General features: G+C 42.6%; 1 protein-coding gene across 1 annotated transcript; it reads left to right on the top strand.

Annotated features, from left to right (window-relative positions):
- Positions 1-7,631: 7,631 nt before the first annotated feature.
- Positions 7,632-15,018, top strand: LOC310865240 (carbohydrate sulfotransferase 12-like; the record flags this gene model as incomplete). Its single annotated transcript, XM_083774266.1, has 4 exons — positions 7,632-7,772; positions 11,596-11,748; positions 14,039-14,218; positions 14,485-15,018. 4 exons carry the CDS (start codon positions 7,632-7,634, stop codon positions 15,016-15,018), a joined length of 1,008 nt encoding a protein of 335 aa, XP_083630392.1.
- Between the last annotated feature and the right edge of the window lie 233 nt (positions 15,019-15,251).

Here is a 15,251-nt window from a genome sequence, read left to right as displayed (position 1 = left end):
CCCTGTGGGTGTGTGTAACGTGTGTGTCGACAAAATGTGTCAACAAAATTAAATGATAATTTTGAACCTGGCTTTATCCGATCTTCAGATTTAGCGCATATAATGCCTAATTTGCATATTTAAACATAATTTCAGAAAACTTGTAATACAAAAAATCTTAGTTTTAATATAAGTAATCAACTGGAGAAGTTTCATTGTGATAGCTATTATTTAACTTTTATTCCCTATTCACCTGGGGGTGTTTCGCCTTAATCCCTGAGTGTCCCTATTAGTACAGCAGATAATAGGAACGATCTTTCACTCGGTGATACAAGCGTGAAATTTGGCATGAACATGCCTCTGGGTCACCTCTTTAACTTTTTTAACCGAGCCAACGCAAATTCCAAAATGGCGTTCATTTTTCAAGATGGCTGCCAAATAAAAAAAACCTTTTGTGGCGGTTCTGGACAACTGTGGGTGCGGCCGACTCGAGACCGGGCACTGCACTCCCTGTGAGTGTGTGGAACGTGTGTGTCGAATTTGAAGTCGGTGGGGCGAACGGTTCTCGGGTTACGTGGATTACAGATGTACACACGCACACAAAATCGTGAAATATAGAAGATCATTGGAACGGTTGTTCGCTTGGTGATACAAGCGTGCAATTTGGCATGAACATGCCTCTGGGTCACCTCTTTAACTTTTTTAACCGAGCCATCCAAGAAACCAATATGGCGGTGCTATTTCAAGATGGCCGCCACATCTAAAGGTTAGCCTATGTCTACATTTCTTACAATTTTTAGGAAAAAATTCACCATTATAGATGGATAGATAGATAGTTTTTCTTTTTTTTTATATATATATATATATATATATATATATATATAATTTTATTCTTTATATTATTTTCTTATTTTTTAGTTTTCATACTGAAGTGGCTAGAGCCATATTGTGAGAGAATCTTTCACAAGGTGATACAAGCGTGAAATTTGGTACAAGTCATCTTTGAAGCCCCACCGACTTCAAATTCGACACACACGTTACACACACCCACAGGGAGTGCAGTGCCCGGTCTTGAGTCGGCCGCACCCACGGTTGTCCAGAACCGCCACAAAAGGCCTTTTTTATTTGGTGGCCATCTTGAAAAATGCCATATTGGAACGCCATATTGGATTTTTCGCTGGCTCGGTTAAAAAAGTTAAAGAGGTGACCCAGAGGCATGTTCATGCCAAATTTCACGCTTGTATCACCAAGCGAACAACCGTTCCAATGATCTTCTATATTTCACGATTTTTGTGTGCGTGTGTACATCTGTAATCCACGTAACCCGAGAAACGTTCGCCCCACCGACTTCAAATTCGACACACACGTTCCACACACCCACAGGGAGTGCAGTGCCCGGTCTCGAGTCGGCCGCACCCACGGTTGTCCAGAACCGCCACAAAAGTTTTTTTTTATTTGGCGGCCATCTTGAAAAATGACCGCCATTTTGGAATTTGCGTTGGCTCGGTTAAAAAAGTTAAAGAGGTGACCCAGAGGCATGTTCATGCCAAATTTCACGCTTGTATCACCGAGTGAAAGTTTCTCTCACAATATGGCTGTTAGCCGCTGTACTATGAGGACGCTGCGATGTCGACTGTCCGCCGCTTCACCTCCCAATGTATGAATGAATGGACCATTGTAAAGTGATTTGAGCACTTGGAAAAGCACTATAAAATTGCAATCCATATTTTTTTAATAATATCCAAATTTTTCACCATCATGGACGATGGTCCATGATGATTCATAACCTATTCATATACATTGGTAAATCGTTATTTTGTATGATAACATTGTAGAACATTTAAGAATCTTTAAACATTGACATTCGTAAATGTTTGCTAAAACATTTATAACTAATGCTAAAGTAATTTATACATACTTCGCAAGTGATGCTTGCGGTTGTGGCAATAATCACGTTAAACCACACCCTCTCGTGTAATAATGCTTAATTGGCCATCAGAGATGCTGCTGAGTGACATTCTTGCTGCCTATGTGTCCCATAATGTTTGTGTCCTTGTGCATTTTCCTTTGTGTGGACATTCTTAAATACATTCTTAAAGTGTGTGTGTGTGTGTGTGTGTGTGTGTGTGTGTGTGTGTGTGTGTGTGTGTGTGTGTGTGTGTGAGTGAGTGAGTGAGTGAGTGAGTGAGTGAGTGAGTGAGTGAGTGAGTGAGCGATGGGAAGAGGTCTACTGCAGGAGAAGACGAGTTTCAGTTTATATGTACCAGTTACACGTCTGATATTATGTTTAAAGATGCATTAAACCTCAAGCAGACTGTAATAATCAAACATTTTAATTCACTGTCTGGCTTTGGTCTTACTTTGTTCATAAAGTGCATGCTATAGGCTACTTGTGTGATCCTCCTCAACACAGGATTTGATAAAATCCAGACTCAAGTTATAATTATTAGTGTGGTTGAACCACACTATAGTTACTTGTTACACTTTATTAGTGTGGTTGCCCTAACAGGGAAACCAGACTATTGTGATTGTAACATGATATTGATAATAATTTATTTGTGAATTAAATTTCCCCATTGACATGAATGGGAAAATGCAAAAAATCACATTAAAGTTTTTTTTCCTCAAGAGACTGAAAGCACTATAGTTACAAAACTTGGGGGGTAAATTCATAACACTTACTATAATTATTTAACTTATAATTATATCAGTCGGCCTCATGGTGGCGCTATAACAGCCCACTTTAGGTTTTGGCATATAACTCTTGAACCGTAGGTCGTAAAATCTAAATTTATTGGATCAATAAATGGATTGGATTCATTGGATCATGACGCATCTCCACATATAGGCCACGCCTATTTCCGTCTGGATAGACTTTCCGCCATTTAGATCTGATCTTTTAGAAAAACAAATGTCCGTATATCGTTCGGCCTTAATCGTCGTCCGAAGTTAGTGGGAGGGGGCTATTTTACAAAAAATGCCACAAATCACAAACGGTGGTATAATCAACCAAAAGCCAAAAGCGATTCCATTTTCATCCATAGCCGCAAATGCGAAAAATTTAACCGTTTCTGGCAGATTCGGTCCTGCTCGTCACACCTTTCTATTTTGGGCGGGAACCCCTTTCGGTTTTAAGCATTTTGTTATGCTTTAGCCTATTGAAAAATAGCAGATCTACAAGTTCGGTGCCGCACTACGAGCTTGTAGGTCTGCAATCTTTTTTTTAATCGTAAAAATGTGGCCCAAATGTTTGAATATATTCTTTGAGAGTGTTCGTTTTTAGCTCAAATCTTTGCTTCTGGGGGGGGTCCCTGGAACAACATATTTTCAGATGGCTGGTCAGCGGCCAATTACATATATATTTGGGGGTCCTTGGCATGAAAATGTTTGAGAACCACTGACATAGAAACATGGGTTTTAACAGGATTTATAAGGCATTATTTTGTAGAATCGTCCTCGGGTCTAAATGGGTTACTTAATTATGGCTTCTATAGCCTACTAAAACAGGTTTGCCTAGGGCATCTCGCCCTGGACCGTCTGAGTGAGGGGGCCTTCCTGAGCAAGGGGGCTTCTGACGGCGTCGCTTACTCGCTTCCCCTCTGTCAGAGGAGGAAGCGACGCGCAGCCGTCGGGAACCCCCCCAAACAGACTGCTCCCCCCCCTCCCGAAAACTGCTACAGAAACTGTCAGACGAGAAGACCAAAAACACTAGCGGGGGTTCTTATGTTGCGTTATATTTTTCGAAAGAAGCAACAGCTGTACCTAACCTATTACCTATAGTCTCGTACCAGGCCCTGCAAGCTTCGGGCCCTGGCGCTTAAGCTCCACCTAGTTCCATTGTTAGTCCGGCTCTGCCTGTAGGCTACGTATGTATTTCAGAATACAAAGAGCCAGGTAGAGATGCTTCTATGAAGGCGGGATCGAGAGTCATTAAATGCAATTTAAGCTGTGCAGTTCCAAACAAATTCAAGCTTACACACTACACAGAATACAGCTCACATTTTAACCACTCACTGCACAGGAGAGGTGTACAATGTACATATCAAGAAACTGGTTAATACAATTACATTTTTTTATATAATTGAGGACTCAAGGATATAATCGAGGCATTTCAGGTAAGTGATAATATAATTACTCTGTAACCTCACCTGTATCTGCAGTATTGTAACGACCCTGCGAAAGACCCGACCGTTTTAATGGTTTAGAGGAGTTGGAGGCCGGGGTTCGACCCTGTTTTAGGAACACAAGGCTGCTGTACTTTATACCTCATACTTTAATGCTTATTATGAGGTATAAAGTACAGCAGCCTTGTGTTCCTAAAACAGAAAGATTGGGTATTGGGTAAGACGCCATGACGTTATGTATCTTTCAGGACCTTTTACTGCTTTGTCTCAACCATTACTATATGGCTCTGGTCTCAGCCACCGCAGTAGATATTTTGACGTTACGTTTTTTTATTTTTTTCTGTTTTTTTGTTGCCACTACTGTTGGAGCAGCCATAAACTACACAGGTTCATCCCAATGTTCTGGGCATCTTTGTAATCATATTTTCCCAAACATTTACAGACATTGTAACCATACACAGAGAACTCAGGCTGATCAGGCCATCATATACTGTTACCTAAGAAGCGCCTCTTGTCTACTCTAAATGCAAGTAAAAATGAGGGACAACAAAATACCTTATTTAAAAACGGGTCAGTTACAAATATGGACCAGAAACAACCAGGATGAAACCCATCGAGGAAAAGATAATGTGTCGATCACATGACCGTGGATGTCCATGGAAATGAGAACAAGTCCATGTTTATCTATGGGCATGTAAAGCACAGAGACTCAAATGCATATATAAATATATATCTCTATACCCCCAAACACAGGATGCCAATTTCAGAAAAGGTCTTCATTTAGACCTTTTTGAACAAGAGTCTGCAATGTGTGTATCCAAAAAAGCTCACGTTTTAACAGGATGTTATTGATGTCGCCCCCTCTACGTGGGGGTTGGTTCAATTCAATCCCTGTATATCTGAGTGTGTAGACATTATGACCCGCTTTACAGAAATGTACATCTACAGGGCTAGTGATAACGTTCTTGCGGATGGTGCTCCGGTGTTCGGATATGCGTGTTTTTAAAGGTGTTCATGTTTTGCCGAAGACCACACCAACACTTGAGCATATAAATCACATTGGCTGTAGAGCATGTAGTGATACCTTTGATGTCATATTTCTTCCCCGTGTGTGGGTGGTTGAATGACTTTGCTCACAATGACACACCCACACATTTTTTATGTGCACCTGGCACCTGGCAACTATCCAATTTACAATTTACAATTTAGGCATTTAGCAGACGCTCTTAATCCAGAGCGATTTACATTAAGCAAGAACAAAAAAGCATGGGAATACATCACATAAAAACATTTATCAAGAAACATGCGTAGCCTAAGCTAAGAAAGTAACAGTGGAATATCTATATAATGAAGCTATACATATAAACTATACATCTATACTACTATGCTATACATATGTACTATGACATGCTATGACTACATACAATGCAATTATAGTGCTGTCTACATAACATGCTATAAGTCTGTATCAAATGCTATCTAAGTCTACAGAAATGCTATCTAAGGGGGTGGGGTAAGTGCTATGGGCCATGATGGAGTCTGAAAAGGTGGGTTTTCAGACTACGGCGGAAGATTGGGAGTGATGCTGCAGTTCTGACTGCAATGGGAAGTGCATTCCACAGTTTTGGAGCCAGAAGGGAGAAGAGTTTGGGACGTGTGGAGCATTGTCCCAGCGTTTTTAGTGAGGGTACTTCCAGCTTCCCTGCGTTGGCTGATCTGAGTGCGCGGGAGGGTTTGTAAGGTACGATCATACTTGCAAGATATGGGGGAGCCATACCTTTGGTTGCTTTGAATGCCAGCATCAGAGTTTTGTATTCTGTGCGGGCAGCGACCGGGAGCCAGTGGAGGGAGCGGAGCAGGGGGGAGACATGTGAGAATTTTGGCTGGTTGAAGACCAAGCGAGCTGCGGCATTTTGGATCAGCTGGAGAGGCTTAAGTGCACATGCTGGTAGGCCAGTAAGGAGGGAGTTACAATAGTCGAGTTTTGACAAGACTTGTCTGGATTAGGAGCTGGGCTGATTCCTGGGTGAGGAACGGTCTAATTCGTCGTATGTTATAGAGTGTGAACCTACAGGAACGAATGACAGCTGTGATGTGGGTTTTGAACGAGAGCTGACTGTCCAGGACAACACCAAGATTCCTGGCTGTTGGGACAGACGTTACCAGGGCGTTGTCTACGGAAATAGTTAGCTCCCGCATAGGGCAGGACTTAGCTGGGAAGAAGAGAAGCTCAGTCTTGTCTGGGTTCAGTTTGAGGTGGTTGGAGGACATCCACTGTGAGATGTCAGCCAGGCATGCGGTGATGCGCTCTTCCACCTGAGTGGCAGATGCCAACAATGTAATTTCACACGCAAAGCAAAGTCATTCAACCACCCACACACAGGGAAGAAATATGACATCAAAGGTATCATTACATGCTCTACAGCCAATGTGATTTATTTTAATTTTTTCCTGGAAGCAGACAAGTCAAGCTTTCTCTGAATGTCTTGTGGTCGTCGAACGATCATCTGACAGCCCCGGGCCCCTGGAGTCACGGGCCGGGGTGAAAGGACACCCCCCTCCACCCCGGTAGTTCCGCCCCTGGCTACTACAATGATTAAGCCTGTAACCCTGCATCAGTCAGACATACTGCTACAGTGCTACTACAATGATTAAGCCTGTAACCCTGCATCAGACATAGGCCTACTGCTACTACAATGATTTAGTCTGTAACCCTGCATCAGACATACTGCTACTACAATGATTAAGCCTGTAACCCTGCATCAGACATAGGCCTACTGCTACTACAATGATTTAGTCTGTAACCCTGCATCAGACATACTGCTACTACAATGATTAAGCCTGTAACCCTGTATCAGACATACTGCTACTACAATTGTAACCCTGCATCAGACATACTGCTACTACAATGATTAAGCCTGTAACCCTGCATCAGACATACTGCTACTACAATGATTAAGCCTGTAACCCTGCATCAGACATAGGCCTACTGCTACTACAATGATTTAGTCTGTAACCCTGCATCAGACATACTGCTACTACAATGATTAAGCCTGTAACCCTGTATCAGACATACTGCTACTACAATTGTAACCCTGCATCAGACATACTGCTACTACAATGATTAAGCCTGTAACCCTGCATCAGACATACTGCTACTACAATGATTTAGTCTGTAACCCTGCATCAGACATACTGCTACTACAATGATTAAGCCTGTAACCCTGCATCAGACATAGGCCTACTGCTACTACAATGATTTAGTCTGTAACCCTGCATCAGACATACTGCTACTACAATGATTAAGCCTGTAACCCTGCATCAGACATACTGCTACTACAATTGTAACCCTGCATCAGACATAATGGTACAACAATGCTGCCACACGGAAATAATGAAAAGAGCCGATATACAAGTGTGGAGCTGCTATTTTCACTTGGAACAATCATTAATTTATTGGAAACCGCATTCAAAGCGATTGAAATAATTGTGATTATTATTAATTGACATCTCCGCAGCCCTGACGACATGGGAACGTCCAGATGGTTCAGTGCGGTCATCCTCCTGGGCTCTGCCTTCATGGTCCTCCTGATCATCTTTTACCTGGACGACCTTATTGTCGAGCCCCTCCATGCTCCACGCCACGCCCACAAGCTCCACGATAGACAGGTTAGATTATATGTATATGAACTTAATTATTAACTATAACAGTTACCATTAATGTGCAATACACAAACAAGCCCATAACTAACTGTGTTGGTGTCATGCCTTGTTATTATTATTATTATTGATTTGGTGGTAGCGGTACATTGTTTCAATATGTTTTTTTAATACTAGTCCTTACCCGTTGTGAGATATTTGCCCCCCCCCCCTTGTGGCCGTGGGGGGTACTGCTCCCGGGTGCGTTTGTAATTGACTAATAAATTAATTAATAATCATTAATGTGTCAAATCGAAAAAAGGGCTTCGTTACGCCCTCCATATTCATATGGTCAATGCCTGTGTGAAAAGGAGTGATTGGTGCAGGTAGTAAGGAGCTACGGCAGTGTTTCTGACACACACACAGACACTCAGACATTGTTAGAATTATAGTATGATGATGATTTAATCGATGAACATTATTTGCAAGAGCTTGTGACTGAGTAATAACATATATATATATATATTAATGCTGGGCCGTTATCGGCGTTAACGTGCTGCGTTAACGCGAGAATATTATCGCGCGTCAAAGAAATTATCGCCATTAATCTATTCTCAAAGTTGGGTCTGGGAGCTGGGTCTGCATTGACTGCATAAAGCGAGCAAACTAGGAATTTCACGTTTCAAATTGCCATTCGAATGGAGCTTTTATCATTTATTATCCCAGTTCATTCTGTTGGCAAGATTTAAAAATAATAAGCCCCGACTGCCTGCGGAGTTTATTTCTCCTGCCTTCTGTGTGATTTATGCACTATACATTCTGCGTCTACTACATCCTGTAGTTCACTTAAGAAATAAAAGTATTGTTACAAGTAGCTTTTATTTTGAAGAGGAAGAGGAAGTTGTTTCAGGTTGTAGCCAGCTACCATGACAGTCTTGAGTCTACCGGTACCGGTGCGGGTGGCAGTGGAATAATAACAACAACATGCTTTTAGCCAAAAACCGCATGCGTCTATGACTTAAACAATGTAGGCTAAACACTTTGGAATTACGTTAAACATGGTATATCCTCCGTGGCGGCGTCATTAGGTGAGTAGGCCTACTAGTTAATTCATTGTTAGTTTCATAGTATCATTCATCATCAACAGGCTGTTGTTTGATGCCCCCCAAAATGAACAGGTTACAGCCTAAGGATTCTCATTCTGTCACTGCCTGCAAGGATGGCCGCCGTGCCATTTCTTATAAATTATCTAATTCATACGTGGTTCGTCGTGGGTCCACTCCACGTGGAGTTGTTATTGTTCATGTGCCACGGTGCGCGCCGTGGAGAAGGCATTAGGAGCGCAGCGCAACAGCCTAATAGTATGGCATATTATTGTCTGTACTCTCTGCACTCTCTTTCTGTCCAGTCCTACGTGTATAGGCTGGCGATTGTGGCGACTTTAATTTGGTTAATAGGCTAAAGAGAGAGCTGTAAAGGGGATATTGTCTATGGTCAGTTCATGGCGTGTATCATTCTCGTTTTTAACCGGGCCGTGGCCCGTGATAATGCGTCGCAATGACGGTAGGCAGTAGCCTAATAATACAATGTAACCAACTTGCGCAAGCATTAAAAAATGGGTTGTTATTCTGTGTATTATTATAGGCTAAATATGAGCTAAAATAAACAATGTAAATATTCGAATATTTCCGAATATTACAAATAATGAAGCAATGAAATTCGAATTGGATTATAGAGGTGAACTGACAGCACTAATGTGAACAAGCTGGTGTGTCTGAGTGACTGGTGGAAGAAGGAGAGGTAGAGGTTGGACTCAAATCATGTCACAAAGCTACTGACTCTAAACAGTTCTTCATCACCTCTAGGTTTACAGTTTAATTAATGTCATATCCCAGAAAAGGGGGTACTTTGTTCTTGCACCCACTGTTTCAAATTGCCTGTATGGTAACGTGTTTATGGTTATTCGTGTTTAACTGAATAAACAATGTATAACACACGTACATCGTATTGAATATTATTATTATATTTTCATTACCAATTATGATAGGGCTCCTGGTCTAATGGGCCACGTGGCCCGTTCAAGGATTTACTTCTGGTCATTATTTAGGTAGCGCACACATATTTTCAATGCTTTCGGCAGAGTTCAAATGAGCCATTTTAATCTAGATTAATCTAGATTAACTCCAGAATTGCAGTGAGATTAATCTAGATTAAAAAAATTAATCTATGCCCACCACTAATATATATATATATATATATATATAAATTAGAGCTGGGACTCGATTAAAAAAGTAATCTAATTAATCAGAGGCTTTGCGATTAATTAATCTAGATTAATCGCATTTTAATCGCATATAATTATTTGACCCGAGAACAGTGAGAAAGCAATTTTTTCAAATGGATTTTGGTATACTAGTGAATCAATGAATAGTGAATACATAAGTTTAAGCAATAAAACATTGTTTTTGTAGTAATAGGGGTAATAATTCTTTATTGAATAATTGCACACAACTGTGCTGTAATCCACGCTACCATCGTATAGCCTTTTAAATCCTATTCCCAATCCACGGGGACAAGCAAAGTAATCTCAGCGGCTTCCCCCAGTCTAGTGAACTGTCTGCGGTTTCTGGTGGTGTTATTGTCTGAAGAGGACACGGACACTTGGTGCGCAGGTCCGTCTGAAAACTGTCCAGTGACAACGTTCCGCGGTGAAAAAAATAGTGCGATTAAAATGCGTTAATTTTCTTAATGCATTCATTTTTCTGTAGTTAATTAATCAAAATTAATCGCAATTAGTCCCGGCCCTAATATATATATATATATATATAATGTTCATCGGTTAAAAAAACAGACAAAACGGTTTCACGACATTAATTTCTTTCTATTATTATTATTTTAGGTTGTATGACCTCAATTACACCCACACAACCTGCACTTTGAACATTCAGTGGATTTCTCTGTGTGTTCTGAAGCCTTTTGAGTTGCAATGAAAACAGGCAAACAGGCCTCAACAGTGACATCTGCAGCTGGCAAATTGGTATGTCATATTGAGGATTTGTGGACTCTTGCATCACAGTCCACAGGAACATCTGAGCAGTTGTTTGAGCCAGAAAATCCACTGAATGTTAAAAGTTGGTGGGTGCAAATACAAAAACTTTTGTCACGATCCCTTTAGTTTAACCCATTTAGGCCTGACTTTTGAAATTAAAAGATGTCTTCTAAATTCTGACAGTTTTCTGAAATAGGCTACCTCATGTTTCTGTATCAGTGATGCTCAATATTTCATGTCAAGGACCCCAAAATGTATATGTAATTAAAAACGTTCGCTCTGAGAGAATATATATTCAAAGATTTGTACCGCATTTTTGCCCAAGATTATGAAAAAATAGCAGACCTTTAGCAGATTAGCTATTTTTCAATAGCTAAAGTATAAACAAAAATAAGTTTGGGTTGTGTAGTTACCTTGCCATGATGTAACTCCAAATGTGGACAAGAAATAAAAAAGTCAATGAGGGGCATATTTTGAATGATCAAATTCAAAGAGTTACATCATGGCAAGGTAACTACCGTACACAACCCAAATCTCAAGAAGTGGTCTTACGCTTTAACCACTTTGAAACCTTTTGGGCATGGCAAAAACGGTCAAAATGTTGTCAAAACTAATTGGGGAAAATATTATACAGACACGCTCACATGTTACATCGGTTATTTCCACCGTCAACTCTGTCATATTATGCTGAAGTAATATATAATTTATACAAAACAGTGACGATTGAGTAAAGTTTCATGGACGGCTTCAGAGTTGAATTGTTAGAGGTAAACCTTCCTGAACTGTACTGAACTGAACGGACAGGAGCAGAGGCGGCTTCTGCTTCAGGAGATGTGCAGTAGTGATAACTTCACGTTCCCTTTGAAGAAACGCTCCTTCGATGACATCCCTGACAAGGAACTGGACCATCTTATAGTGAATGACGAACACGGCATCATCTACTGCTACGTTCCCAAGGTACATGTACTGTAGCCCTTATGATGGGGGAATTTGGTCATTAATTAAAGGAGTATTCCATGCTAGAAGGCTTTTTTTTACCTTTATTTGTAGTTTTTACGTCCCCACCAAAGAGGTCCAGGTGTTATTTTGTGCAAAAGTTATTGGCTATTTCCCCTACAATAAGCCCTCAATAATTTAATTGAATTGCATTGCATTGAATGGGGAACTGGGGTGTTGTGCTAATTCACTTATTTCCATCGCTCAAAAAAAAATATTTTTTGTACCCCCATTGAGGGCTTGTATTTAGAAATAGCCAATAATGCACTTTTGCACAAAATAACACCTGGACCTCTTTGGTGGGGACGTAACAACTACAAATAAAGGTAAGAAAGCCTTCTAGCATGGAATTCTCTTTTAACCCAGGAGTTTTCAACATGCGATTGATTTAGTAATGTACTCATTGTACTGTAGTATTGTTGTTTTTTTGTTTGGACCATTGGTTGAGAAAATAATTTATTGTATACACATGGGATGCATAACAAACATTATGATACAAAAGCACTTCTCTTAGCCCATATCTAAGTCAGGGTGGTGGTCCCTCGTTCACAATCAGTTGAAAACCCCTGAATTAACCCATTTTGGACCAGGGGCGGAGGCGGATTTACTGTATAGCAAAGTAATGCCTTACTTTGCTACGTTTCTGCCTCCCCTCCGACAAAATTAGTTATTATTGAACTATATCGCCTATAGGCCGCCGCCTAGCCGCTTCGCAAGGCCGACAGTGTGTCAGACAGATCTATTCTGTCTGTGTCCTGTGTGTCTGGAGGGGGTTGAGTTGATATCTGAAGTCTTTTCACACTGGTGTGAAACGTGTCTGCCAGGTGCCTGCATGGCCCCCATTCACAGAACCGGTTTTCACGTGACGACATATAAACGCGACACACACGTCCCGACAACCTCATTCTTCATTTGATTGTTGAGAAAGCAGAGCAGAGACACAGCAATAGCACCGGAGAAAGCAAAAAGTTTGTCAAGGCCAGGGCAAACTTATTTTCGAAGCGAGGATGGCTAAACTTATAGGGTAGGGTCGGTAGGCTACCACCACGGCACTGCATGCTATTGCTTACAGCGGCTGACCGGCAGCAATCACACCAGCCGCACTCACCACCACCCCCCGGGTTTAGCTCTGACAATTTTCGTCTCTTAAAGTGTCGGAAAGTCCCAGGGGTGCGCGGATGGCCTCCTGGGCGCACGTCCCCAGCCTGTTACAAGCCCCTGGGTCGTCCCAGGGGCGTGCATCGCTTTTTGCGCTAATTGTTGAGTTGTCCCAGGGGCGGGTGGTTCTCCGACAGCGGGACCCCAGTCAAATAATGCCTGCCGGGGGGTGCTTAAGTGTGGGTACTCGGGTACTCGCCCATTGGGTCGTCTCAGGGTCAGGGGCGTGCGTCGCTTTTTGCACTAAGTGTCAAAGTATTCCAGGGGCGCGTGGTTCTCCGACAGCAGGACCCGAGTCGAAAAAGCCCGCCAGGGGTTGCTTAAGTGTGGGTACACTTAATCTCTGCTCTCTCCTGAGCAGAGACATGACAATATGGGCATCTAAACTAACTTCACAAATGATATAATGCAGAGACAAAATGTTTTTATAATCGTCATGGGGGCCCGCCCAACCGATCGTTTTTTCTTTTTCGTTTCACACTAAACCCAAGCGTTTATGGTTCTTAACACAGTTCTTGTCACAGTGTTTAGATTATGAACAGAATTGCAGGCTAGTCCTGTCCGCCTCGGCAGGTTCTGTAGAACTGTCGCTGTGACGGCGGAAGGTTTCAACGGCAGGCTGGCATCGCTGTTGCCAGCCAGGGTGTTCTTGCTGGTGGTGGTTTCATATTGTGAACAAGTAACCTAAGCAGAGTACTACCGTACTGTATGCATGCATACCCATACCTGGCAGGTGAAAACAAGCACCCAGATTAGCATTTCAATGCCTGATCTGCATGTGTACAAGGGACAGGCAACGTGGTCCACCGCCCGTCCCGGACAGTTATGAAAAAAGAGGTGTGAAGGTGCCAGACTTGGATGGTTAGAGCGGTGCGATTACATACAAAGTCAATGCAAGACGAGAATTGCGTGAACGGGCGCAACCATGTGCAGTACAAACGGGACAAACCGAGGCCAAGGTCCAATTGGGGCCGAGATCCCTGGTCCAATTCCTCATGGGGGCCCTGGCCCCCCGGCCCCCACAGACTCTACGTCACTGAATTATAATGTATCACGGATGCAGGTTCTGGCAACTTTCAAACTTATTCCATAGGTTGGGTGCACTAACTGGAAGCGGGTCATGATAGTGCTGAGTGGGATTCGACAGCAGGACGGTACCCCCTACAAGGACCCACTGGCTGTCCCCAATAATCTGATCCACGACCCCAACACACATTTCACCTTTGACAAGTTCAGAGACCGCTATGGCGGCGACTCACGCCGGCTCATGAAGGTAAGTTCCACAAACGGGTAGCTGGTCTAATAAATAAATAAATAATTATCAATATGTTGACATTTATTAAATCACTTATTTGAAGGAAGAATATCCTTCCGGAGCTTAATTTCATAACTAAAAAAAGCAGCAGAGTTGTTACTGAGCTATCAGTCCTTGTTTTAAAAAAATAATATGTAAACTGTGTAGCATTTCATGTGCGCTGCATTTTCACAAATCCTATCACCCTCTCAATTGCATTTTCTGTGATGCTTTATTTCTCAAAGATGAAGCTAAAAAAGTACACAAAGTTCCTGTTTGTGCGGGATCCCTTTGTGCGCCTCATCTCCGCCTACCGCGACAAGTTTGCGAAACACACCGACAACGAAATATTCTACATCTACGCTCGGGAAATGCTGCGGCGCTACGCTAACGTAGTGGCCCCTGCCTCTGATCGTGATGCATTCGCCATGGGGCTTCGTCCGTCCTTTGCCCACTTCATCCGTTATATCCTGGACTCCCAGGACAAGCCGTTCGATGAGCACTGGCTGCAGATGCACCGGCTTTGCCACCCCTGCCAGATCCAGTATGACTTTGTGGGCCACATGGAGTCGCTCGAGGAGGACGCTGAGCAGCTTCTGCGTCAGCTGAGAGTAGACGATGTGGTGGACTTCCCCGTGTCGAGGAACTCCGGGAACCTCTCAACCAGCAACTTGTTGGCTGACTGGTTCAGCACTGTGCCCGTAGACGCCCGGAGGGAACTCTACAAGCTGTATGAGGCTGATTTCAAGCTCTTTGGTTATACGACAGACCTAGCCTGAGCTAACGCGGCTAGACCTTTCTGGCATAGGTTGGAGGGCCGCGGCTCAGATTTGTGCACACCCTGATTGGTTCACCGATCTGTCCGTCAGACCCGGTCTCCCCCCCAGTGCAGCACTGTTATTGTGTCGACCAGAATCAGAAAACCACTGGTTGCTGGAGTATACCATTCTAACGGACTGTCAAAGTTATTTCCACAGAGTCGGCACACGTTGGTTTTTTTCTTAGACGGTGT

The sequence above is a fragment of the Protomyctophum parallelum genome, assembly GCF_964188405.1.
Source record: "Protomyctophum parallelum genome assembly, chromosome: 10".
In the NCBI taxonomy this organism is placed as follows: Eukaryota; Metazoa; Chordata; class Actinopteri; order Myctophiformes; family Myctophidae; genus Protomyctophum; species Protomyctophum parallelum.
Note: the sequence above shows the minus strand (reverse complement) of the source record. Positions and strands in the feature narration are given on the sequence as shown.